The sequence below is a fragment of the Thunnus thynnus genome, chromosome 6, assembly GCF_963924715.1.
Source record: "Thunnus thynnus chromosome 6, fThuThy2.1, whole genome shotgun sequence".
Classification (NCBI taxonomy): Eukaryota; Metazoa; Chordata; class Actinopteri; order Scombriformes; family Scombridae; genus Thunnus; species Thunnus thynnus.
Window position 1 is genome coordinate 26,669,631 of NC_089522.1, and position 25,029 is coordinate 26,694,659.

The following is a 25,029-nucleotide window of genomic DNA, read 5'->3' on the forward strand; positions in this document are numbered from 1 at the left end:
CGAGGTAGATGGCGGTAATGAGCCCGCGTGTTCATTATTAGTACTATTAAATAACATCACGAAGAAGACGAAGCGGAAATTACGGCAGCTCCTTTTCCTGACGAAGCTAGATAAACAAACAAAAGCAAGATATTATATTACATTTATTTCGTAGTCTGAGATATGTATTGACGTTATTTTATTTAAAGCATGTATATCGGGGACAATATGTTCCCTTGAAGCCCCAATAACAGTAAAAAAGAAGGGCTAACATCAGACTAGCTAAGTTAGCTTGCAGGCTAAAATAGCTAAGTGTTTAGCTCGACATGTTTATTTTAGTGCTGGGCGAAGGAGCGCGACATGATGGCATGAAACTGTCGCAGTGATAGCAAGTGGCTGCACTTCTTTCACTAAAGGTAAGCTATATGTCTTTACTTATTTAACGTGACTTAACCAAATAAAAAGAATAAAGACGCGTAATAATAATAATAATAATAATAATATGGCTTAACTCAAGTTGTATGCATCTTAACTGTGCGGCAATGCACGGTTGCATAAAACATGAGTACAGACTATCGTTACCGTTAACCACAACAGCTCTGCATTGTTCAAAATGATAACCTGTTACTGACAAGCACATAAACTGCTAATTTGATCCTTGTGTCTTGTTTGTGATGCGTATGTCGATTAAAGACGTAGTTGGTTGTTGCTTTATTTTAACTGGAATCAAGTTGCAGCCACATTTCAGTGATGGCACATTAATTCCTTCACTTTTTTCCACTGAAGGTTGGTGGGAAACAGGTGAAACTTGGCTCCAGTTTTAACCGGAAAGGCACTCCGTAAGATCGTCACCATGGCTTGGGCTCTAAAGTTGCCTCTCACGGATGAAGTGATTGAGTCCGGACTGGTCCAGGACTTTGATGCCAGTCTGTCGGGCATTGGTCAGGAGCTTGGTGCTGGGGCATACAGCATGAGGTACAGTATAAGTCGAGCCCTCTGTGTCAAGAATACTGTTGGACTGAGTTCTTCTTCTTCTGTTGCTCATTGATATGTATTTGTGACTTAATTAAATACAGTCAAAACTTGTTTGTTTATGTGTTTTCAAGGGGGTGTAGTTGTAAAAGGCAGTGGTAGTAATGCGACCCACAAAGTGATATATCTCTTTCTGTTGACACTTTCTAAAGTTAGTGAAACTGTCTCACCTGCTTGACCTTAAATGTCAGCAGTTTGTGCTTTCACTTGACCCGGAGCTTTAACAGGACAATTTTATGACTTCTGACCTCGACTTGTAGTTTGTTCCTTACGTTTTTATTTTCAAAATTATTTGCAGAACATGTTTTTGTGGGTATGAGCTGTTTTATGAAGATATTTGCTCACGTTTAAAGATAAGTTATCAAATTTATTCACGTGCCGTGTTTCATTTCAAGTCAAGGTTGAAATCTACAGGAGTGACCGTACTTTTGCCATCAGGGCCTCTCGGCTTTGGAATAACCTGCCTGAGGAGATGAGGCTCGTAGAATCAGTGACTTCTTTTAAATCATCTCTAAAAACCCTTTTTTACAGACTTGCTTTTATGTGATGTTGTATTTTTTTATTGCTTTTATTCTTTTGATTTGTATTTATTTATATTTACATTTTTTAATGTTCTTTTAATTGTCTTTTATCTCTCCCCGTCTTTTCTTTCATCATCCTACTGTCTTCTCTCTACTGTGTTTTTGTGTCTTTTGTCTTCTTGTTTTAACTTTTTCTGAACTATTTTCATTTGTGTTCCTTTTGTTTGGCCTTACTGTTTGGCTTTTTGTAGTTATATTACCTTTTGGGTATCCTGCTTTTTTCTTGTCTGTCAAAGCACTTTGTAAACTGTTTTTAAAGGTGTTATATATATATATATATATATATATATATATATATATATATATATATATATATGTATATATATATATATATATATATATATATATTATTATTATTATTGTTATTGTTGTTGTTGTTATTATTATTAATATTATTATTATTAATACTACTACTAATAATAATAATATTCCCTCTGAGCTAGGCTTTGTGTCCATGTCTCTGTGCCTTTTGAGCAGAGAAATGTCTTTACACTTTGGATTTGAACATGAATAGCAGAAGGGAAAATTAATTACCAAATGCATATGAATTGGAAAGCAATACACTTCTGATAGTCAGATGAAAGATGAAATATGATTCGAGCTGTTCTCCGTTTAGGTGTTTTTTCATTTGAAGAGGACTTATTCAAGACTACATGTCCAAACAGATATTAATGATCCCTGTTGCTTGAAATGTCCTCATGCAGAGAGATTGGAAGTTATGTAAAATCAATTTAGATTTTTGCTGACTTATTGCTCAGCTAGTGAAAGATCCTTCTCTTTTGTGTCCCTCTCCTGGCTGGTTAAGTGCTCTGTTATATGATACTGTACAAGCTGCAAAGTGCCCACTTGTTCCTGAAATTCTTCTGTTGAGAGGAGCAATGAGATCCAGACTGGATACCTTGGTATTTGGTAGTGTTGCCCTAGTTGCCTCCATTATAACTAATGAACTGCAAAGCTAGAGAACACAATAACCGGCCATTCAGCCTCGAGTGGTAACTGGTGACGGTGGGCAGTGTGAGAGTCTCCTTTTTAATTTAACAGTTTTCAGCTGTCAACATTCATTTTCTGTAGAATTGTTTTATGAAAAGGAAAGAGTGAATTTGTCACAGCTCTGGCAGTTTATTAACAGCGTCGTTTTTGTTTTGCCTGTTCTCCAGCGATGTACTCGCCCTCCCCATCTTCAAGCAGGAGGAGTCCAACCTGCCTCCAGACACCGACAACAAGATCCTTCCCTTCCAGTATGTTCTGTGTGCAGCTACCTCGCCAGCCGTTAAACTGCATGATGAAACACTCACCTACCTCAACCAAGGTCAGCATGTGGATCCCAGCCACAGTGTACTTCTCAGTAAATCTATTGATATCTATACCAAGTCAAAAGTGCCTTGAGGCAAACCTGGTACTCATAGATAATTTATCACCTGGATGACTGTGAATATTTTTTGATACATTGGCACCGATATAGCAATACTTTCATGTCTGGCAGTTAAGCCTGTAAATAGTTTATAAGATATCTTTTCCTCCTCTGTAGCACAGATATTGTGATGTATCATAAATGATTACCTGCTGGCAGTGTACTGTATGTGGTATTTTAAAATTAGCTATATAGTAATGCCATGGTTACCACGGGAAACATATCATATGACTCCCATCTGAGGTGAAATAAATGACCAAGCAAATTATTACTGTGTTAGCATGACTGTGATTAGTTAGACTACCAAGGTTAGATATCAGCTGTGAATATTTGGTGATTTGTGACAGCCTTGTAGGAATTAAGTGATTTATTCACATGTGGACTTGTCATTGCAGGGCAGTCCTATGAAATTATAATGCTTGACAATCGGAAAATTGGGGAACTTCCGGAAATCACTGGTAAAATGGTAAAGGTAAGATTCTGACACGCCGGTTCAATCATACGTTACAATATATTTACACAGGACAAGCATACATGTGTTAGCTTCAATAGCGTTAACATCTGCCTTAAATCCTTTTGTAAAGATGATTTTTTTTCTTAATTTTAGAGCATTATCCGTGTGGTGTTTCACGACAGACGACTTCAGTACACAGAGCACCAGCAGCTGGAAGGCTGGCGCTGGAACAGGCCTGGTGATCGTATCCTGGACCTGGGTGAGCACTGGATGAAAAAAATGTCTCGTCTACTTTGATTGTTCCAGAAAGTTCTGGTTCTTATGTGTTGTATTAGATTTGTGTGTGGAAAGTATGTTGCTGTGTGGCCTTGTATGTATATTAACCATCCAATAGTTTTTGGATTAAATCAGTTTCAGATATTGACTGTTAACCTTTAATGTAAACACAAGGTTGAGATGACAGTGCTGATATTGTGGACAAGATGGTGTGCATTAAGAACTCGTTTGATAACAGCCTGTTTTACATTGATCCATTGCAGATATCCCCATGTCAGTTGGCATAATCGACCCCAGGGCTAACCCTACTCAGCTTAACACTGTGGAGTTCCTTTGGGAACCATCAAAAAGAACCTCAGTTTTTATCCAGGTAGCATGATGGACAACACTGATCCTGAATTACTTTGATTCATTAAAAGCAATGACAGTAATCTGAGGTAATTTAGAGCATTCTGGCATTTTAGAGCTAAGCTTGTCAATATTAAGTTTACTCATCTATTGTGTTTGGCAAAATGGCAAGTAATCTGAATGTCATTCTGCAGGCAAGAATTACTAATACAATTCTGCCAAAATCCTGTTAAGTTACCGGTTTTTCTGATCTATGTTTGGTGTTATGTCATCATTCCTGTATATATTTTAATTTTACATCGCTATTCTTTTTTTAGGTTCACTGCATCAGCACAGAATTTACCATGCGCAAGCACGGAGGGGAAAAGGGTGTTCCTTTTCGCGTTCAGATCGACACGTTCAAAGAGAACGAGAGTGGAGAGTACACAGAACATCTCCACTCAGCCTCCTGCCAGGTCAAAGTCTTTAAGGTGAGAGGGATGAGGGAAAAAAAGTCTTGGAAACATTTGTTTTAATTGTCCCTGGTGATGGTGATGTGCCACCTCAATGACCTCTACATGATCTGTTTCAGCCTAAAGGTGCAGACAGAAAGCAGAAGACAGACAGGGAGAAAATGGAGAAGAGAGCGCCGCAGGAAAAGGAGAAGTATCAGCCCTCGTATGAAACCACAATCCTTACAGAGGTTAGCATGTTACTTTAAACTTTAAAGGGTCGTCAATGATAAACATAGCTTTATTTACCCATGAACGCCAATGAAGAATATACTGTATGTGTGATAGGAAGTGGGTCAACATCAAAAAGTCTGTATGTATTCCATCTAGAGCTGCAAATAACGACCACCGTGTGGATGACACACAAACAGACGGAGGAGCAAACTGCAGCTCATAACTGGCAGCAGCAAAAATTCATTTCTGAGGTTATTTAAATGTCATAATAACAAGTGTTGGTCTTTCGCAGTGCTCTCCCTGGCCTGAGATCACATATGTCAACAACTCCCCATCTCCCGGCTTCAACAGCACACAAAACAGCTTCCCAGTCGCGGAAGGGTATGTGTGTTTAACAATACTTCACGATGAATGCCGGCTGCAGTACGTTAATGTAATTTACCATAAAACCCACATTGTGGTTGTGTGCAATTAGTGAGGAAAACACGTGATGTTTTGGATTCTCCTTATTAATGTAGATGACCACGAGGAAGGAAACCATCATGATCTCAGTATTTTCTAACACGGTCACATTTCCATCCATTTTTAGAAACGGATCACCAAGCCACCAGCCGGAGCCTGTCGTTCAGGTAGCAGACGTGAGTACAACTGTATTTTCACTTTCTGGATTTATTGCCTGGCTACCTCCTGCCTGCACCGAACCGCTGCGTATTAATATTCACAAACGCAAAGCTGACATCTCGATGTTAAACCTCTGCCTCCCGGTAGATTCACTGAAGCACCGAAAGAAAACCTAAAACAAACAAAAAAATAAGCCTTTCCTGCCTCAAGGTGTGAGTGATAACATTTGTTAATGATAAATCACAAATACAAGGGTCATATTCAACTTCCTGGAGCAATTCTTTATATCTTAAACTAGCCAATGATTCAAAGCTTCTGGTGTGAAACTTTAGGCAGCTGTCTGGCTGATATGTTTTTATGCTTTACCCACATAGACCTATTGAGAAATGATGGAAAGATTATGTAACCCAAGTAGGATGACTAAACATTAATAAAGCTCTGCACAAATTAATTTGTTGCCCACATTATAAATTAACTCCAAGTTAAATCAATGGTACAAAGATTGGTCAGCAAGATTGGTTAACAAGAGTCTAATGTTCTGTCAGTTTCTGTAATTGTTTCTTTTGTCTAATCACAAGATTATGACTATTCAAAAATTCCTCCATTTTAATGAAACAGGATGAAACTGTAGTCAAATCTGCTAATCATCTTTGTGCATCCTACATTTTTTTTTTCTATTTTAATGTTTTTTTTCAAGTTCAGGACATGTATGACATAAAGTGGCTGTAAAAACACTCCGCTGATTTTAACACAACTTCAGTGAGAACGTTCACCTTTTGACACTGTTGTTGTTTTGACTTGAACTCTTGTCTTTTTTTCTTTTTCTCAGAATTTGTTACCCACAGCCACACCGCAGGATGCACAACAGTGGCTTCTTAGAAACCGCTTCTCACCCTTCTGTCGTCTCTTCACGAACTTCTCAGGTAAAACACCCCCCCCCCCCACCGAATGCAGAATTATTACAAATTCAGCACTTTCATTTTCAGTGGTGGTGTTCCTTAAGCGAAGCCCTCGCTGGTGCTGCTGGTCCTGTGTAACATTTTAGAGATTAAAGAGCCATAGAGAAGAAATCAGGTATTATTTAGGTGTTGCAGGGTAGCGTAGTGGGGATCGAGACCTCAACCTGCATGACACAAATCTGCTAAAGTGTCCTTCAGCAAGACACTGAATCCCTGTCAGCCCCCTATGACTGTGGTTTGTCGTCTTTTTTTTATAATTTTGCTGCACATGTAGTAAAATATTTCACTCCTCCAAAACAAACTTGTTGTATTATTCAGGTTTACATTTAGAGGGAAGGATTTTACCATATAGATGTTGGGAATAATATCTTGTTTTGTGTACCAGGGGCAGACCTGTTGAAGCTGACCAGGGAGGATGTCATTCAGATCTGTGGTCCAGCTGACGGTATTAGACTCTTCAACGCTCTGAAGGGACGGTGGGTCTTCTTTTTTTTTATAGTCCTGTCACTTACGAAACATAACAAGCGAGTCTGAATTTATAGGCGTTTTTGTTGTTTGTCTCCATGGATGCTGCGTACAGGGTGGTGCGTCCGAGACTGACCATCTACGTATGCCAGGAGTCTCAGCAGGCACGCGAGCAGCAACCGAAACATGAAAACGGAGACGCTGCCGCCAACACTTTTTTTGGTGAGTGCATGTTCATAGTTCATGGGTAGCAAAGTGAATAAATGAATGTTTGATATACACGGCGTTGGTGTCTGTCTAGCAGACATTGTTATGCACATCACTGCATTGGAATAAAAAGTTATAAAAGTGGTAATCCACATAAAGTACTTTGAGGATTATGTTCATTTAAATTTTGGCAGCATCTTTGCTGAAATGCAACAGAGCTAAAAACAATCAGTTGATTATTCAGAGCAGATTCTCACAGTTGAGAAGCTTGAATTGGAGAATGTTGGAACATGAATTCTTATTTGTTGATATATTACAATAATCATATTACAACAGTGTTTTGATAACAGATTAATCTCCAGTTCCAGCTTCTCAATTTTGAAAATCTGCTGCTTATTATTTCATAGTAAACTGAATATTTCTGGGGTTTTGGAGAGTTGTTCAGGGAGAGCAAGTGATTTGATGACATCAACTCAGGCTTATGGTAATTGTCATGGGCATTCTTCACTAATTTCTTACATTGTATAAAGTATAAAGATTAATCAAGTAATAGAAATCAACAAAACCACAAATTGTTGTTTTTTTTACACTTCATTGTGGTGCTGGTACAGGGATATTTTTACCATTTGACAGAACCAGGCTAGCTGTTTTCCCTTGCTTTCAGTCTATGCTAACTTATGCTAAGCTAAGCAGGCCTGCTGGCTCTATATATTCAGCATACTGACACGAGAGTGGTAGCAATCTTTCCCACATATTAAACTATTCCTTTACATTCGAGTGTATCTCTAGGCTTTTTTGTTAAGCTGCAGTTGCTGCTTTTGCTCATGACTACTCCCCCCGGATAATGAATTAATGTCAAACAAGTTGCTGTTGGTGTAGCTCTAAAAAGTAAAACGCATTACTTGCTGTGTAATGACCTGTTTCTCTACCTGCCCGCAGTATATCACGCCATTTACCTGGAGGACCTCACAGCTGCTGAGCTGACAGAAAAGATCGCTCAGCTCTTCAACATCTCACCCAGACAGATTAACCAGATCTTTAAACAGGGCCCCACCGGCATCCATGTACTCGTTAGTGATGAGGTGAGACCCTGCTGCCTCTGCTTTCTACCTCCACCAAGGCGACACTTTGACATATGAGATGACACCTATAGAGACTAGTTGTCATTACGCATACATATTGTGAATTAATACTATATATAATGAGATTATGGACTACTGAGTGTCTCTTTTCTGCATTTTAACATTTGCTCTCCTCTTCATAGATGATTCAAAACTTCCAAGATGAAGTATGTTTTGTTTTGGACACAATGAAAGGTATTTGAACGTTGTCTTGTTTCTATATTTAACACAGACCCATAATGAACGTTTTTTTTTTATTACTGATTATTTTTCCTTTTCTTGCCAGATGAGACAAATGACGGCTACCACATCATCTTGAAGTGAATACTGGGCAGGACAATAGCGTAGCCTTGTTCTCCTTAGACCCGATCCAGTCAGCCCCTCTAGAGCTTCATACTCCCTGCTGTTCCTGGAATATGTGGAGATGCCCCCAAGACACCTCTCGAGGCTGCTAGGAGGAACACGCGACTGAAGCACCTGGCCTCTCCTCTGGCCTCTCCTCACTTACTGTCTTACTTTTTTTGAGGGAGTGACCCTGTTACCACAGCGATGTAACACATTCTCCTTCTCGCCCCCCGCCATCGTCTCCCTTAAAACGGTTGCATTTTCCCTCTTGTCACTTATGTCTCATGAAAGAGGTTAGTGGCACTTACAGCTGCTATCGCTGTTAGCTTGCTGAGCATCTGGTGTGCCAAAGCTCTGTGCTTCAGAATCGAGTTTGTTGTCTCTTTTATGAAAACAATAACCAAAAAGGGAAAAAAAAAAAGTCAAAGCGTCAAAAGAGAGACAGTTAAACTGACAAGAATTTGGCCTTACTGGGATTCACGTAAGCCGGACTGCAAGAAACAAGGTATAGCTCATACAATCACACCGTTATACGAAAGCACCACAAGAGGCATCAACAATCAGGACGTTAAGCGAAACTGTTATGAATCCAGCTGTCCTGTGATTCCTTTGGAAGGCTAACTGTGTCTTTTCAGACTCCCAAACACTGTTAGGATCTTGTAGTTAGTGTAGTATTGGCACTCATGGTTGTTACATATGAATCTTGAATGACGATGAAACACTGTCTATGTTAGCGATCGCAACGGCAACACCAGCAAATCGTCTCCGGTCCTTGTCCTTCCTATTCCTATCAGCTTATTTAGCACATCAGCATTTCATTAAGTTTTTTTTGTTTTGTTTTGTTTTTTTTTTTGGTATTTTCCAACTTTTTTTTTATGTAGATCGTTGTTTTAAAAGTTTTTTTTTTTTTCAATGAATCATGCATTATGTTGGCAGATTTTATAATCTTTTTAACATACTTATGTTTCTCCGTCATTGTTTTTTTGGATAATACCACTTCCAGATACTACTACATGTAATGAGTTGTCGGGCACACCAGAGCTGCATGTGAAAAGATATGGTTAGTTTATGTTCAATCCATTGTACTGCTTACATGAAATCGATAGCTTGACATTTTAGATATCTTTGCCCCATCTCATCAGCCTTATTAAAATACTTACCCATGTAACGGCCGCCATCTGTTGTCTCTGTCCTGGTAATATTTGCAAAAATAATAAAAAAAAAATGTGGTTTTTAACAACGTCCTAATTGTTATTAAGCTCCCCAGATAATGTTCAAAGGTGATATAATTTAATATACACAGAATATTTTCCTTTGTTTGACAAATGTGGAGGCTTACTACACACATGCACAGTCATTTTGTTGCCATGGAAACTAGTTTTGACAAGACATAATAATGATAATGTCATGTCACTGTAAATCAGGATGAGTGAAGAAGATGCTGCTTTGTGTTAAATGCCATCCATGTGGTTAGACTGTAAAAATTTTATGTCTGCTTTGCTTTCTGCAAAACAAAACAGAAGAAGAAGAAAGAAAAAAAAAAGAAAAAAAATCACTTCATTTCCCAGCATGCCCCGGCGCCGGGCATGCCTGTGATGTCACAATAAGTATATATACGGCTACAGGGAAGAATTTCTTCCTCCATTGTTACATTGTAACAAACGGGGCAGGGGCGAAACGGGGAGAAAGGCGTCTTCTCGTTAGGAAAAAAAAACCCACACTGCAACATTTCTGACACTAAACGAAACGGGGCCAAATCCGCGTTAATGCAAGAAGACTACGAAGTAAGCCTAACCGACTGAACCCGCCCCGGTGAGAAAAAAAAAGGATAAACGAACACAGATGTCAGCGGATTTCTCCATTGCAAGCAATTCAAGGCTTACATCAGGAAGATAAGACATTCGACTGTTTACATTATTCATGTTGCACCGAAAATGTTGGGAAATAAATCGCAGCGAATCATATGACGTCCCTCTTTTCTTCCCCCTTTCGTCTGTCTTTTTTTTTTTTTTTTTCTTTTTTTTTTTTTTTAGTGGATAGGCATGCAACATTTAAATGAAACCCGCAGGTCTCACAGAAAGCCCCTGCTCTCTTCGTGATCTTTCAGTGTGCAGAACAATGAGCATGGAGCTTAAGTAGCCTATTCTATAGTCAGATGTTAAGTGTTGCAGATTGACAATCAGGAAAGCTTTCAGGCGAATCACTTCGGGTTACCATTGCTCCACGGTTGCAGTGTGGATACTCGGTTCAGGGATATCGGTTTTGGCACACAAAAAAAGGCATCTTCATAGGGCGTTAAAAGATTGATGTGCAGCTCGCGTTGGAAAAGGGAAACGACCTACGAGTTGGTTGGAAAAAGGGTCCCTGATTCTGCCCCAGGTAAGAGGGTTTAGTATTACATTAACCGGGCGGTTTGCCATTGTGTGCCTGTAGGTGTATGTGTGTGTGTGTGTGTGTGTGTGTGTGTATGTAAAAACTGGGCAGTATACTGGAGAGAGAGAGAGAGAGAGAGAGAGAGGGCGGTTGTCTTTGCCTGTCAGGCTGATAAACATCCAACCTCCCCCAACACAGTTGGCCTGGTCAGTCGCTGCATCCACCAAAGGTGTACCCAGTTATACAAATACCTCATCCACACTGCATGTAAATACACCATCAAGTCACAATTGTCTGTAAACACACTGTAGCCACACTCTTAACAGTCCAACTACTGTAAGTCCTTAAAGGAACAGGAGGGTGATTCTTGATTTTCATAAGGGAAATGAACCTACTATCAAAAATTCAGCCTCTTGCTCTATTTGCTCTATTTATACTGGAGTCCCAGTTGCAAAACGATTCATTTTTGGATCTGCAGGAACCTTTAAGACCAACCCATGTTCGTCACAGCCTCTTCAGGGGTTAAATTTAGTTCAGAACCTCATTCAAAAAGGGAAAATCCACATAAAAACTGAATTTCTGCGCTGTTTCAGTGACTGTGCACAGTAACATGTCAAACAACAGACAGCTGCAGCATCTCTCCGAACATGAAGACATGAATCGGTGAGAGAGAGCACATATTCTGTGTTAGAGGTATTAAATCAGGTTTGTATCTTTTCCACAGAAAGCATCCTCATATCCCAGTAATATTACTACGACGGCAGGTGTTTCGTCATTCGCTGTCCACAGAGCAGCTCCAGGATCTGGCTCTGTGTGACATCATTGCTACAGTCTGTCTTCGCTGTTTGGCTTAAGGACAAACTTCACTGTACAGTAAAATATCATAGTAATAACCTTTTTAAAGGATAGATCCACAATTGTTCAAGTCTGTCCTAAAACAACAGTCAGGAGCCCAGATGAACACTGACACATGTTTTTTCTTGCTGTAATCATTCCTTCCTGTTCATAATGACCATTAACAGATCAGCCTCATGATGCGCTAACAATTTAAGTGATGGGAGACAAAATCCACAAGCCTCCTTCTGTGCAAAAGTGCATTTCAAAGTTTATTCGAAGGTAATATGCTTCAATTGTCCAAATGAGGCAAATCAAGTCAATATCTTGTAAAGTTAAAGTCTTTTTAGTGCCAAAATTCCCTTTTTTAGTCACAATCCTCCCACTGCAGCTGAACAGGAAAACACTGTCTGAGGAAACACAAAGAGGTAATTTTTGTTACTAAAATAACTAACTGTGGAACATTTCCCTTTTTTTTTTTTTGAATAACTCACATGGCCGAAGCCTCATATTATCTTCAGATAAACTTTAAAATACATTTTCGCTCAAGACGAGGACTGTGGATTTTATCCACCGTCACTTACGTCGTAAGCACATTTCACAATGGATCTTCTAACGGTCAGTACGAACAGGAGGAATGATTACAGCAAGAATTTCAATGTTCATTTGGGTTCCTGACTGTTGTTTTAAAGGGCAGACTTGAAAAGATTGTGAACCTCTCCTTTAAGTTTGCATTTTCTCTTTGATAACTGTGAAACCAGAACAGATAACAGCTCATTTGATGTCCCATGTAGGAATGAAGATAAAGCGTGTGACATGTTAACACAGGCCCAGTAAAGATGTGTGCAGACGTAGTGAATCATTAATTACAGTTAGAAGTATCTTACTCATACTAGGAAGATAAGCTTAAGGCACAGTTTTTATGTAAAGTCAGTGTGAGTATTCATTCATCTGGATTGATTGATCTTTAAGATACTAAACTTTGCGAGATGCAGTTCGACCACAAACCTTCAGGACGTTATATAGTCTAAGATATAATATATTCAGTTGCTTTCATTCACCTTGTTTGACCTCCCCCCCGCTGATGTGATTGATTAGCTTTCAGATTCATTCATATTGACTCCCCCCCCCCCCCCCCCCCCCTCCCCGCACTGTTTATAGCTGAATTAAGAGAAGAAGAAAAAAAATGACTGTGAAGCCATACAGATAATTTGCTTCAAGGCTGTTCGCATAAACCGTGCTTGCCTAGTTGCCATGGTGACGTTTCTTCACTTGATGATTTCAAAGTGGAGAGGGGGGTGCGGGGAAGGGGAGGGGGGGGGTACAGAGACAGGAAATGATGGAGCTGGAATACAGATGAAAGGAGACAGGGCCAAAAGCTGTCAAGATGTCACTTTTTTTTTTTTTCCTCCGTGACCTTAGACAGGAACAGTTTGTGTTTAAGCTTTTCAGTTAGTAAACAAGTATTAAACACAGCTCCACAAATTAATATTCACTCAGTCTCTCTCTGATGCAAATTATCATCATCCTCATCACATTCATACACCCCGATGCTGACTGTGGCTCGACTCTGTGCCCCTCAGACACCGAGTTTCCATGGAGGCAGGTTCGTCCCTCAGCCTCAAACGAAGATATGAAGAGGTGGACAACAGCTCTCCATTCTCTACACCTAAGGACTCTGACGATGACATCTCCAGTAGTGACAGCGCTGACAGCTGTGACAGCCTCAACCCTCCCTCCAGCACCGCATTTACCCGTAAGGAACAACAGAAGACACACATTAAAGGCAATATACCCACTCGAAATCAAACAGTTAATTAGCACACGTATTGAATTACTCATGTGTAACATCGCATCCCAAATCTCTTCTCCCTCATCTCCCGCCCCCCCACAACATCAGCCACTTCCATCCTCAGACAGCACAAGCCGTCACCGGGGGGGAAACGGGTACGTTTCGACGTGGTGACGGTGTATTACTTCCCCCGGCGGCAGGGCTTCACCAGCGTGCCCAGCCAAGGGGGCAGCTCCCTGGGTATGGCCCGTCACCACTCCTCCATCAGACGCTACACGCTGGGCGAGTTCGCCCGCGAACAGGAAACCAGCCACCGCCACACTTTACGCCAGCATCTGCGCCAAGAAAAGCTCAATGCCCGCAAGATGAAGGTAGATTTAAGACATTTCATCTGATCGGTGGATTAAAGGGATGAGTCTGATGATAACATCTTGTGCCTTTCTTTCTTTGGGTCGAGTATACGGCATGACATGATGTCTTACAAAATGTTATGCAGCCTTTATTGATCAGAATTTTTGTTAGTGAGCCCTGTGTCTTGTTTTACTTGACATGTAGAACATCTTAAAAAATGAGGGTACATTACTATTTGTAACTGTAAATATAGATTTAGTCGGGAATTGGGTCAAGTGTCTTGACAAAACTTCTGGCCCAATCAGTGGTCTCTTTTGAAAAGCAGATGTTTCCTTTTGCAGCGGTGCAAAGTAATTAAGCACAATTACTCAAGTACAGTTTTGAGATGCTTTTTATTCCACTACATTTATCTGCCAGCTGAAGTTACTAGTTACTCTTCAGATTAAGATTTCATGTAATCCCAATCTTTCTGGCTTGTGACTCCTGACAAGCAGCGTCTACTTTGGGCCCTTTGTCACATTATTTATTAGCAGTTCCACCATTTAAACTTCCCTTTCATTCAATACCCCTATTGTTTGAAGCTCAATAGAGGTGAACCTCTCCAATATTTAACAAAAATAACAAAGATTAGAGAAAAATGAATAATATTTGTGTGGCAGAACATTTTTCTCCTTTCCTACTTCATTAATCATCTCAACACCACTCAGGTTTATCTTTAGAGGGAGCCGAACCCCAGTTTAGAAACTAAGCAACCAAATTATATGTAAAGTAGTAGTAGTAGTACTAGTAGTAGTGCAACAGTAAAATGCTGCTTATATATTAAGGCAACAGTATTAACAATCTAATAATGTAATATACATTTATAATAATATGTTAACTACAGGGGCAAATTTCCTGCAGAGCAAATATTTTTACTTTTGATGCTTGAAGTACATTTTGTTTATAATACTCTTATACTTATGTAAGTAGGATTTCAAATGCAGGACTTTTACTTATAAAGGAGTATTTTTACAATCTAGTACTGGTACTTTTACTTAAATCAAGGATCTGAGTACGTTTTCTGTTTAAAAGTTTTAATATGAAGCTGCAGATGAAGCTGTTTTTGAAGTATCAGTGTTGAGGATAATTATCAACCACTTGTGCTCTGAATAGAGAATCAGTCTCGTATTGTCTTCAGCTCACGGTTCTACACCGACTGTCATCCACAGCTGACGAGGAACGGCACCGTGGAGTGCGCTCAGGCAGACCTGCTGACTCTGGAGGACGTATCAGACGAGGACCTGGACGTGGACGGGGTGGAGGTTGACGACTGTTTCTTCCTCCAGCCTTTACCCACTAAACGCCGCCGAGCCCTCCTGCGAGCCTCTGGCATCGCCCGCATAGACGCGCGAGAGAAAGCTGAGCTCAGAGCGATCCGCCTTTCACGGGAGGAATGTGGCTGCGACTGCCGCTTGTACTGTGACCCTCGCCACTGTGGCTGCAGCCAAGCTGGCATTAAGTGCCAGGTAAGGATTGCTGGCTTATCTCGTGTGCGTGTGAAGGAAGAAGAAACCCGAATGAGTCAGTCTTCACTGCTCAGTAAAGTCATATGTACCAGCATTTATTTTCACATTTATTTCATCTGAAGAGCAAATGTTTTGCTTGAATTATCAGCCAGTTTTGGATATGCATGAAATAAATATGCTCACTTTTTCCATTTAGACTATTCATATTGTTTGAAAAGATGAAAACATGTGTCGCTTTAAAAAGTGATCGCATAGATCACATGTGTTCCTGCAGTTCTTCATTGTAATTTTGCTAAATTTACACACTGCATATGTATATATAGTTGACTGTGATATTTTTGGAAACCACAGTGCTGCTTGCCATCGACTGAAAATGTCCAGATCGCTCCGTCTGTCTGTCTGCGTTGGCATTGAAATCCAGTTTCCGTGCTGTAGTTCACCCGTCGCACATGTGCAGAGTAGTTACGGCAGATTTTACTGTGTCATTTTGTTGTTTGTTTTTCATTCTTTTTGCTTTCATTCGATAGCAACAGTAGCAGAGATACAGACAAGAAACGCATATTATATTCAAAGCATTTCCGTATGATACAGGTTCGCCGCCAGATCGATGGATTGAGATTGAAATGCATCCGTTGTTTATTGATCAGTAAAGTGGGATCAGAAGTATTTTTAAATCAATGCGCTGATGTATGGAATCCATCATCAATCAATCTACTTGTTGACCTCATCTCTCTAAAACCTCAAGACAAGATAGCATTGATACACAATGATACAGTCAGAATATTAAGATCATTTTACCCTTTTGTGTGTAAATGTATGAGTCAGTGTGTTGACAGTGAAGGATCAGAGCTGCTGCATGATTTGGTTCCTTCTACTGAACAATTAGTAGTGTTTATGATTGTGTGTGTATGTAGTTAAAATGAATAAAACTATTAAAAGATGAATATTTTCACATTGAAAAAGAAGGAGAATAAAACATCAAAGGCGGTTTCTTTATGCTTGGTCCCTCAGGTTATGACATACTGACATATATTTTGCCTGAGCTGCTCTTTTTCTTCTCCAGTTAGCTTAATTAGTTAGTTAGTTGAGGTTAGAAATCGGAGTGTTTAACTTTATAAATGACTCTGTTTTTACTTGTTAGTAGAAAGTGCACATCTGTCTCAACCTGACTTATTACACAGTTACCGGATAATCGCTCAGTTTCATTTATTTTTCCCCACCGCAACATGTACCGTGTCATCTGTCAAGCTATAAACATTTCTGCAACTTCCATGCCACTTGTGTTATGGAAGTTGTTATAAGTCATGTTGTAAGTAAAACTGAAATAACTTCTGCTTTGTTCCCTCAGGTGGATCGAATGTCTTTCCCGTGTGGATGCTCGAGGGACGGCTGTGGCAACATGGCGGGCCGTATCGAGTTCAACCCTCTCCGTGTCAGAACTCACTACCTGCACACCATCATGAAGCTGGACCTGGAGAAGAGGAGGATGCTGATACAAGGGACTGGGGACCAGTATGCTGAATCTGACCCGACGTCCTCCCCTTCCTCCACTTGCCCCACATCGCCGGACCTATCCTCAGTCGCCGGCCTGGACTCTGAGCTGGAGGAGAGCGAGGTGCAGACGGTCATGGAGGTTCAGGATCTCCTGGCGGAGCAGGACATTCTGGAGCGAGAGAACGAGACAGCCGTGTTGCACCTGCAGAGCGCCGAGGAGCAGGAGAGGAGGGAGAGGGAGGAGGCCGACGGGGAAGCGGTGCAGCAGGAGCTGGGCGCCAGAGGTCTCGCCGAGCAGCCTCTCTGCCTCCTGCCCGCTGCTTTGGGAGGGGAGCTGCCCGAGCAAGCAGAGGTGCCGGGTGTGGATCAGGTCCTCCTGCAGGGGCCGTTCCCCACGGGCGCCACAGTGCTCTGCATCACTGACAACCAGGAGGAGAGCCCCTCTGACCTCCTTAAAGACTCCTCTTCTCTGCTCTACTACCAGCTCAGTCCCATAGAGCCTGTAGCCTTTGAGACCCTGCCCAGAGCAGCGGAGGTGGAGCAGGAGGAGCGCTCGGCGAGAGAACAAGACGCAGGAGGAGGCGAGTGTGTGGAGGGCAAACTAGAAAGAGGAGAGAAGTCGAAGGATGATAGTCCTGAAGAGGTCTCCTGCAGGCAGAGTTTGGGCAAGTCTTTGACCAATGTGATTCTGCGCTCAGAGGAATGCGTGGAAGTAGTGGAGGAGAGGCCCTCGAGTCTGCAGCAGAGCCTCCCCGAAGAGCAGTGCCACGTGGAGTCCTGCTTGGAGGGAGAAGTGGATCCACTGCCTCCTGAAGTTTAGTATTAGCGTCTCTGCAGATATTTTGCACAATAGCTTCATCTAAGATGAATAAATTACACATTTCACATTTATTACTGCTATCATCAAGAATGACTACAGGTTGCAATCTCTAATAGTGACTGTCATTGAGTTATGTGGAGAATGAGTATTACAATACATGAGCGAGGGGGGAGGGGGGGGGGATGCTGAAAGCACATAGAGATCACTCCCCAGAAGTAATATGGATGCAGTTACAGGGCAACATCGTATGTGATTCTGTCGGGGGTGATGAATGCGGCCTTAATGGAAAAAATTAAAAACACTCGTGTTTAGGAGTCATTTGTCGACGAGACCGTACAGCTCGTAGTGCTTTGTTAATTTCCAAACGCAAGCAAACAGAAAACACAGTGTGTGAATGCTGACATAAGCCTTTAGTTTGGTGATGTATAAAGCTATCAACACTAAACACAAAATTGTTTTGCAGTGCGCGCAAGAAGCTGATGTAGTTAGATACTTACTGGCTCACTTTCCATTACAGCAAACTCGTGTGCTGTAGTCAAGCCAAATGAAGGCCTCTGATAGTATCCTCTGCTGAAAATAGACCTAATAATCCTGGAAATACTTGTTTTTGTGTACTGTATATGCATTTACAATGTGCAAGACAGAGCCGAGGTTGCTGCTTTTTTTGATCTGTATGCACATTGTGAACAGAGGGGGGGGGGCAGCGAGCGTTGTGGCTCTGCTGCAATGAGACATGAAGGTAAACCCAAACAGAGCAGCAGACGAGCACTGGCCTTAGCTGATGTTCTTGCTCACCTTGGGCTGCAAATGCAGTCGATTTGTCAGAAAAAAAAAAAAACTAGTTTACCTGTAATAGTTGCAATGCCTATGATATTACTTATTATTTCTTTGAGTAACGTGTCTTTTGTGGATTAGATACTGTTGGTTTTGAGCAAGCTGAGGTCCTCACAGTCTTTGCTTTTATTATTATTTTTTTCGAGTGAAAGGAAACGTTATTTCTTTAATACTCCTAGACTGTAATGCCATGTAGTCAGTCATGTCATGTTACGGTAAAACACCAGAATAGACCTTCCTAGTCTTTCACCTCTTTCGACGAGTTGCGCTCGGAAGGAAGAGCTAATTCTGAACCGAGTCAAATTTCATATGAAGAAAATAGCATTTAAAGAGTCAAAGAAAAAAACGTGAAAGTAGTTACACGACATGATGTGACGTTACTAATTTATGGAGCAGATTGATGACACCCTGAATTTGTATATTTTTTTTGTTCAATCTGTATGTGTGTGTGTGTGTCTGTATGAGAGAGAAAGGTGTGTATGCATCTGTGTGTGCATGTACATGTGTATGTACTGTATTAGGGGAATGGGGGTGGGGGTGGGGGGGGGAGTATATTAGTGAGGATACATATTTTATTCCTGAAAGGTGCTGATGTTACAGATTTACAATTCACTGCTTTTTCTCCCTACCATCACGAGAAATATTATGATAACGAATAAGGAGATATGTTTCTCGATGACTGACGTTAAAGAAGCGAAAGGGTTGGAGAGCCTCTTCGTAGGAACGCAATAGCTACTGCACTGCAAATCATTAACACGGTGATTATGGAATGAGGTGTTTTTTGTCATTGAGTATGTAAAATGCAATCGTATAACATTTCTGGTCATTAAATGTCTTTTTTAAGCTATGTCTGATTAATACTGATCTGCGTAAGTGTGCCGACTCTTCTTACACAAAACCAGTCCTTTGTTTTGTTGCCTACAATTACAGCTGTTGCTTTTTTTTTTTTTTTTTTGCAACAGCTTGCCTAACAGGGGATGTGCTGCTGTGTATGAGATGTCTGATGTATTTCTTTGCCTTTTTTTTTTTCTTTTCTTTTCTTTTTTTGTGTTATTGTCTTAATATAAACCCGCTTAAGAGTTGCACCAAAGCAGTGGTTTCAAACCTAATGAAACGATGCATTCATCCATCAGATTTTAACAAAGCAGTCTCCTGTTGTTGTTGTGAGGCTGTAGATTGATTGTGGCCCTTTGTGTTCGCGTGACTTGCCTTGACATAGTACCATCTTTGAAGTGATGATGATTACAAGCTGCCTATCGTTGAGCTATTGTCCTCGGCTTTCTACTAATAGACTTAGGTTTGGGATCACTGCATCAAATTAACTCCAGTACACTATGTGATTGTGTGTTTCTCTGTGTGAAAGGGGTGTGTGTGTGTGTGATTGTTGAAAAGACTGATAAGTTTAGACTTCATCTAAAAGCTGTGAGAAGTACTCTCATGCTAACTGTTGCCTAAAGTGGACAAAAAGGTTTTTATACAAAATAAAAACAATAAAGTACTCATTTCAAAAAGGAAAAAGATTCATGTGTGTTGATTTCAGTAGGTGAGTGATCACAACTGAAAGGTTACAGGGTCATTCTGCCTTTGATCATCTTTTGCTATGAGCTGGATTTGGAAGGATTACTATTACACAGAAGTAACTGTAACTATATGTAAAACAAACTATTCTGAAGTGTGTAGAAGATGACATATATAAAATGTATTCAAAAATGGGTAACTCCCATAACGATGATCTATTTTTGTGCTTTTACTGTTCTCAATATTACTGTACTAACAGGGAGTCTTTGAATCTAATCAACTTCCCTTGATAGTGTGCATCTAAGGAAAGATTATTTCCACTGGAACTGATGTGATTGACCTAATAATGTGTCAAATCTGTAGGATAAGTTTAGTCACACTAAAGGGAGGGGAACATAGCAGAAAATGAAACGCCTTTGTCCTCATTCAGACTCTGGAGGTCATGACAATGACTGTCTGCCAGGTGCAGCACACTTATTGACCACTAGATGGCAGCATAAACTCAGCAAATTCCTACTAAACACAACCTGCTCTCTGCATGCAGCTGCATGCAGTGTTCATTCAGTCCAGTTGTTCCTCTGAAATCTGAGGCTCTACATCTTATCCATGCCACTGACTTATAGTACCACTGGAGATATAAACATATCCAGTTATAGTCCATCTTTAAAGTGTTTCCTTTATCTATGTGATGCAAACTTTGTAAAAGTAGGACAGCCTCTTTTACAAACCAGTTTCCACCCTCACTAGCCTGACTTTAATTCTTCTAAATGATCAGTGTCTGTAAGTAAACACCTTTTTCAGCATCTGTACAAGCAGATTACACATTATTTGATAGTTTATAGGGGAGCCTCTCGCTTATACACTGGGTATAAAAACTGATTGCAGAAGCCAAAATATCTGCTCTTTTTTTCTCCTCAATAGCAGGAAGTTGCTAGCTGGGTAAAGTGACACAATGTCTCCCCTTTATTACCCATGCTCATGAGCCAGAAGTGGCTTCCTATGCGCTGCCTTTTGCCAATGTGCCACACAACTGTGAGGTCTCTGCTCTGGGATGCAGGATGTACGCAGGGTGACTCATTTACTTCCCTTAAACTAGCTTTGCAAAATAAATACTGATAACCCTAGAACAGATAACATTAACATCAGTGACTGTGAGACTTCCTCAGAGACAGCTATTATCGTAAAGAGGAAGATCATATTGTCGTATTAAAGGGAATTGCACTAATTTTACTCATGAAGTTCATTGTGTTTACCCTGAGAAGTATTACTCACCCTGTAAAATCCCTGTTGTATAATGTCTTCTGTGGCTCTGGAAGAGGTTTCTAAATAAACAAAAAATAACCAAATCCCCCCGCGCCCCCCCCAAAAAACCCGATGACATTGTTAGGGTTATCTTAGGTTGGTATACTTATTTAATTTATAAGAGAAACCTATATTACAAGCTGAGATTGTGGAGTTTGAAAGATGTGGGTATTTATCAAGGTCTAACAAAAGATGCTATTGAGTTGCATTATGGGAAATATAGGACCAGCATATCTCAGACTGTGCTGCTTTAATTTTGACCTTTCTGTTATCAACATGCCTCTTGCAAGTTTCCTGGAAGTTTTGTGGAAGTGAAACACTAAATTGCTGAAGTAACTCTTTAAGGGTCTCTATACTTGAAGTTAAAATTCCCCGTCTCTTTCTTTCTTTGCCAGTAACCGTATGTTTGTGTTTGTGTGTACATCATTATCTAGTTAGCCAGTGGACTGGGAATAGGCTCACACAAACACCACAAACACGCAGAAACAAATTACCTCTGGAACCCCATGGAACAATTGTGGCAGCGGTCCACAGCTCTGAGAACTATGCATCATCTGTTTAACCTTTCCGGCCTCTGGTTTTCTATTGTTGTACCTTACCAATGGCCGGAAGAACTTAGGCGGGTCTGATAGTTTCAGGGCTGGTGATAGAGCCCATCACAAGACTGTGGAAATATTCTGTGAGGACATTAAAAAAACATCATAATCAGGGGACAGAATGGCTCCCACAGTCATCTCAAGGCTCACCAGAAATTCCGGTGTTGACAGATGTGCAAAATCACCAGCTTTATCTGGGCTTCAATTTTACTGTTGTGACTGGACAGAGACATAGAGAGCAACTGGGCATTAGGAGTGACGTATGTGAAATGGAAAGTTGCCAGACCACCTCACTCCAGTCTACCAGTCTGAAAGTGCTGCTCCAGCGCCTGGAAAGAATGCTCTCTCTTTCCCCCCTCTCTCTCTGTGACGCCAGCACTATGGCATCATTAGGCCTTCACCGAAACCAATCCCTTTTAAATGGCACTATTCATAAAACTGGTCCGTGGTATTTTCACTAGTCTGCACTGCTCTTCACATGCTGGCTGAACTGAGGAGGGAAATCCAGACCCTCCAGCACAAAAGTTCACTCTGTGTGCTCAGGAGGGAGGATCTAAATATTCTCCTGAAACCAGGAAGAAGGAAACAATGAGGGCAGTAAATGTCAACAATACCTGTAGCTACTTAAACTTTCTCTTTGGCAATATATATATATATCCCTAAACTTTCCCTAAATATATGCTTTTACAGTTTCTCTAATACAGTACTAGTCATTCACTTGAATGAGGAAGCATGTCCAGATGTTTGACTGGTACTGTACATATTGTACCTATTGAATATGTACCGTATATTATAAGGAACCTTAAAGCAGTGGTCCCAACCTTTTGACCTTGTGACCCCATAAAAAGAGGACGATACCTCATCACAGGTTATAATCTTCATGTTGACATTAGAGATTAGATTTTTTTCTCTCGGATTGTTTCATTTTAGGCGTTTTTAGGCCTGAAGAGGTGAAATGAGCAGTATTTCACAAAGTAAAAACAAAAAATTGGAGAAAGATAATCAATTTTGTGGAACATGAATGTTTTCTTTTCTCTCTCTTTTTTTTTACATCCTCTTAGTCATCTAATGACTTGTGAGATTTGTCCTGCGGCCCCTTGAGAGGGTACGGCCCCCCATGTTGGAAACCATTGCCTTAAAGGGTTGCTTTAGACATGAAGATAGTTTTATGTGTTTTTTTGATTTGTTTGCTGTTTTTATACATGCCGTTTCCAATTTCAACAACTCATGGAGTAGAAGTATTCATAACAGAAAAGGCAAAGCAAAAATAAACTAAAAGAAAGCATGTTAAACAAGTTGAATGAAAAAAACATATAAGTACATTTGACATTACATACATTTATCCTCATATACATATAGAAATATAGCTACATCACTCATATAGACACATAATGTATATTTAACTGCTACCTTGTACTAATAGAACAACAGGATGTTGTAGTCATACCTTACAAGGCCAATGGATTTGCAAGATCACGACATTACAACAACACACGAGAATCCATTTTGGCCGGCTTGAAGTTATGAGCTTCTCCAAATTGTCCAAAACCACCAGTGGTTCGGACCAATCAGCATTGCAAATCCAGTGATAAACAGATGCTTCATTCAATCACCTGCCAAGTACTTTTTGAAAGTGCCTTCCCTTTTCCAAACAGTTTCCATGGACGACTCCTCAGATGGTTCTGTGAAACAAACCATCTGGTGCGTCAGATTAGAGATAGTGAGGAACAGAAGATAAAGTACACTGATCAACTGACTACTTGCAGAGAGTTTGATTCAATTGAATCAAATAATTCAATCAATTTATCGAAATATTAATTTGTTTTTATTGTTCAAATAGATATAAATTAAAACAATGCTTTAAAACTGTGCCATGACACCTGTGGTCCTCCATATCACAGGGGAGAAGGTGGTCATAATGAAAAACTTATAAGGTATAACTAGAAAATATTCTGTACAAAAGATGCTGAATCATCATTAACACCAGTGAAAATACGTTTTATGTGCATGTAACAGAACAAAACATTGTATACAATTCATTTGTGATAACTGACACCATATCTATGAATGCAGTCCAGGTTCTAATGTGTGTTTTTAAATAAGGATTTCAATGTGTGAGAAAAAGTAAAGCCAAAACCAGATGATTTCTTGTATGTCATCAGCCTCTATAAGATGGCACTGCCAGAACAAGTAAAAAATGAAAACAAAACACGGCAGCACAGGCAAGTGACTCCCAGCCGAACCAGAAAAACAGCTGTGTGTCCACAGCTGTTTGAAATATGGCGTGTCTTGCTCTGCCTGCTGGTCCCCAAGGACATGTCCGTCATGCTACATCCAAGTTCCCTAACAACAGCAACAACTCTTCTCTACTATGGACGACTATGTTACTGAATATCTGACCACTTTCTACAATTAGCGTGTATCCTCAGGTGTGCATACACAGAAGTATATGTATGGGAAACACATATATATATGTAGCCTATATGTGAATGTATTTAACACAGCCTACAAAAAGTTAAACCTGTTGGTCATATCTCCCACTTTTTGGTTGTTTGTTTTGTTTGCTTATTTTAACACATTTGATTACATATTTTCTTTGTCATGAATATAGTTTTGAGTTTAGTTTTGAAAAAAATAAAGTATAAACAACAATGACTGTAAAACAGCATACACAATGGAGGTGACTGTAAAAAAAAAATCAGCATGTAGTTTCTGTTCCATGCATGTTTCCTTGTGTATGTGGTTTTTTTTTGTTTTTTTTTTGAATGTTACATGTTCTTGCTTCCTTTCAGTCCTGTAATAAAAACCATCCCATTAGCTAAGCAACTGGCTGTGTGCCCAGCTTTCCTCGAGGTGGAAGTTTAAATATCTATATGCTTACATAGCCTCTTAACAACAACCAGTGGGTAACCTCATCTGAATGTTTTCTTTCTTACCCGAGGACAGAAAAGAAATGACTTCATATCAGAGGTATCTGGAGAAAGAGGAATCCGCATGTCTTGTCTGACCCGTGAAGCCTTGAGGATGCTTTTAATCAGTGTAAACACAAAGACAGTCTTTACAAATTGTCTCTTTTGAATTTGATGAAAGCGGTGTGTAATTTTGGTTGTTGATTGTCTCCCTGTTTGAGGATTTGTTCATGGTTA

The 25,029-nt window shown here is 40.3% G+C and overlaps 2 protein-coding genes across 2 annotated transcripts; both read left to right on the forward strand.

Moving 5' to 3' along the window:
• Positions 1-53: 53 nt before the first annotated feature.
• tfcp2 (transcription factor CP2) lies at positions 54-9,660 on the forward strand. The gene is made up of 16 exons (XM_067593084.1): positions 54-395; positions 766-954; positions 2,750-2,901; positions 3,399-3,475; positions 3,611-3,716; positions 3,997-4,103; positions 4,399-4,551; positions 4,653-4,763; positions 5,039-5,127; positions 5,336-5,384; positions 6,197-6,290; positions 6,712-6,802; positions 6,907-7,013; positions 7,938-8,080; positions 8,263-8,314; positions 8,406-9,660. Exons 2-16 carry the CDS (start codon positions 833-835, stop codon positions 8,441-8,443), a joined length of 1,491 nt encoding a protein of 496 aa, XP_067449185.1. The 5' UTR covers positions 54-395; positions 766-832; the 3' UTR covers positions 8,444-9,660.
• A 202-nt stretch (positions 9,661-9,862) lies between these two features.
• On the forward strand, positions 9,863-19,998 carry csrnp2 (cysteine-serine-rich nuclear protein 2). The gene is made up of 5 exons (XM_067593083.1): positions 9,863-10,843; positions 13,255-13,427; positions 13,572-13,834; positions 15,023-15,319; positions 16,668-19,998. The coding sequence occupies exons 2-5, from the start codon at positions 13,268-13,270 to the stop codon at positions 17,631-17,633; spliced, it is 1,686 nt and encodes a 561-aa protein (XP_067449184.1). The 5' UTR covers positions 9,863-10,843; positions 13,255-13,267; the 3' UTR covers positions 17,634-19,998.
• The last annotated feature ends 5,031 nt before the right edge of the window (positions 19,999-25,029 follow it).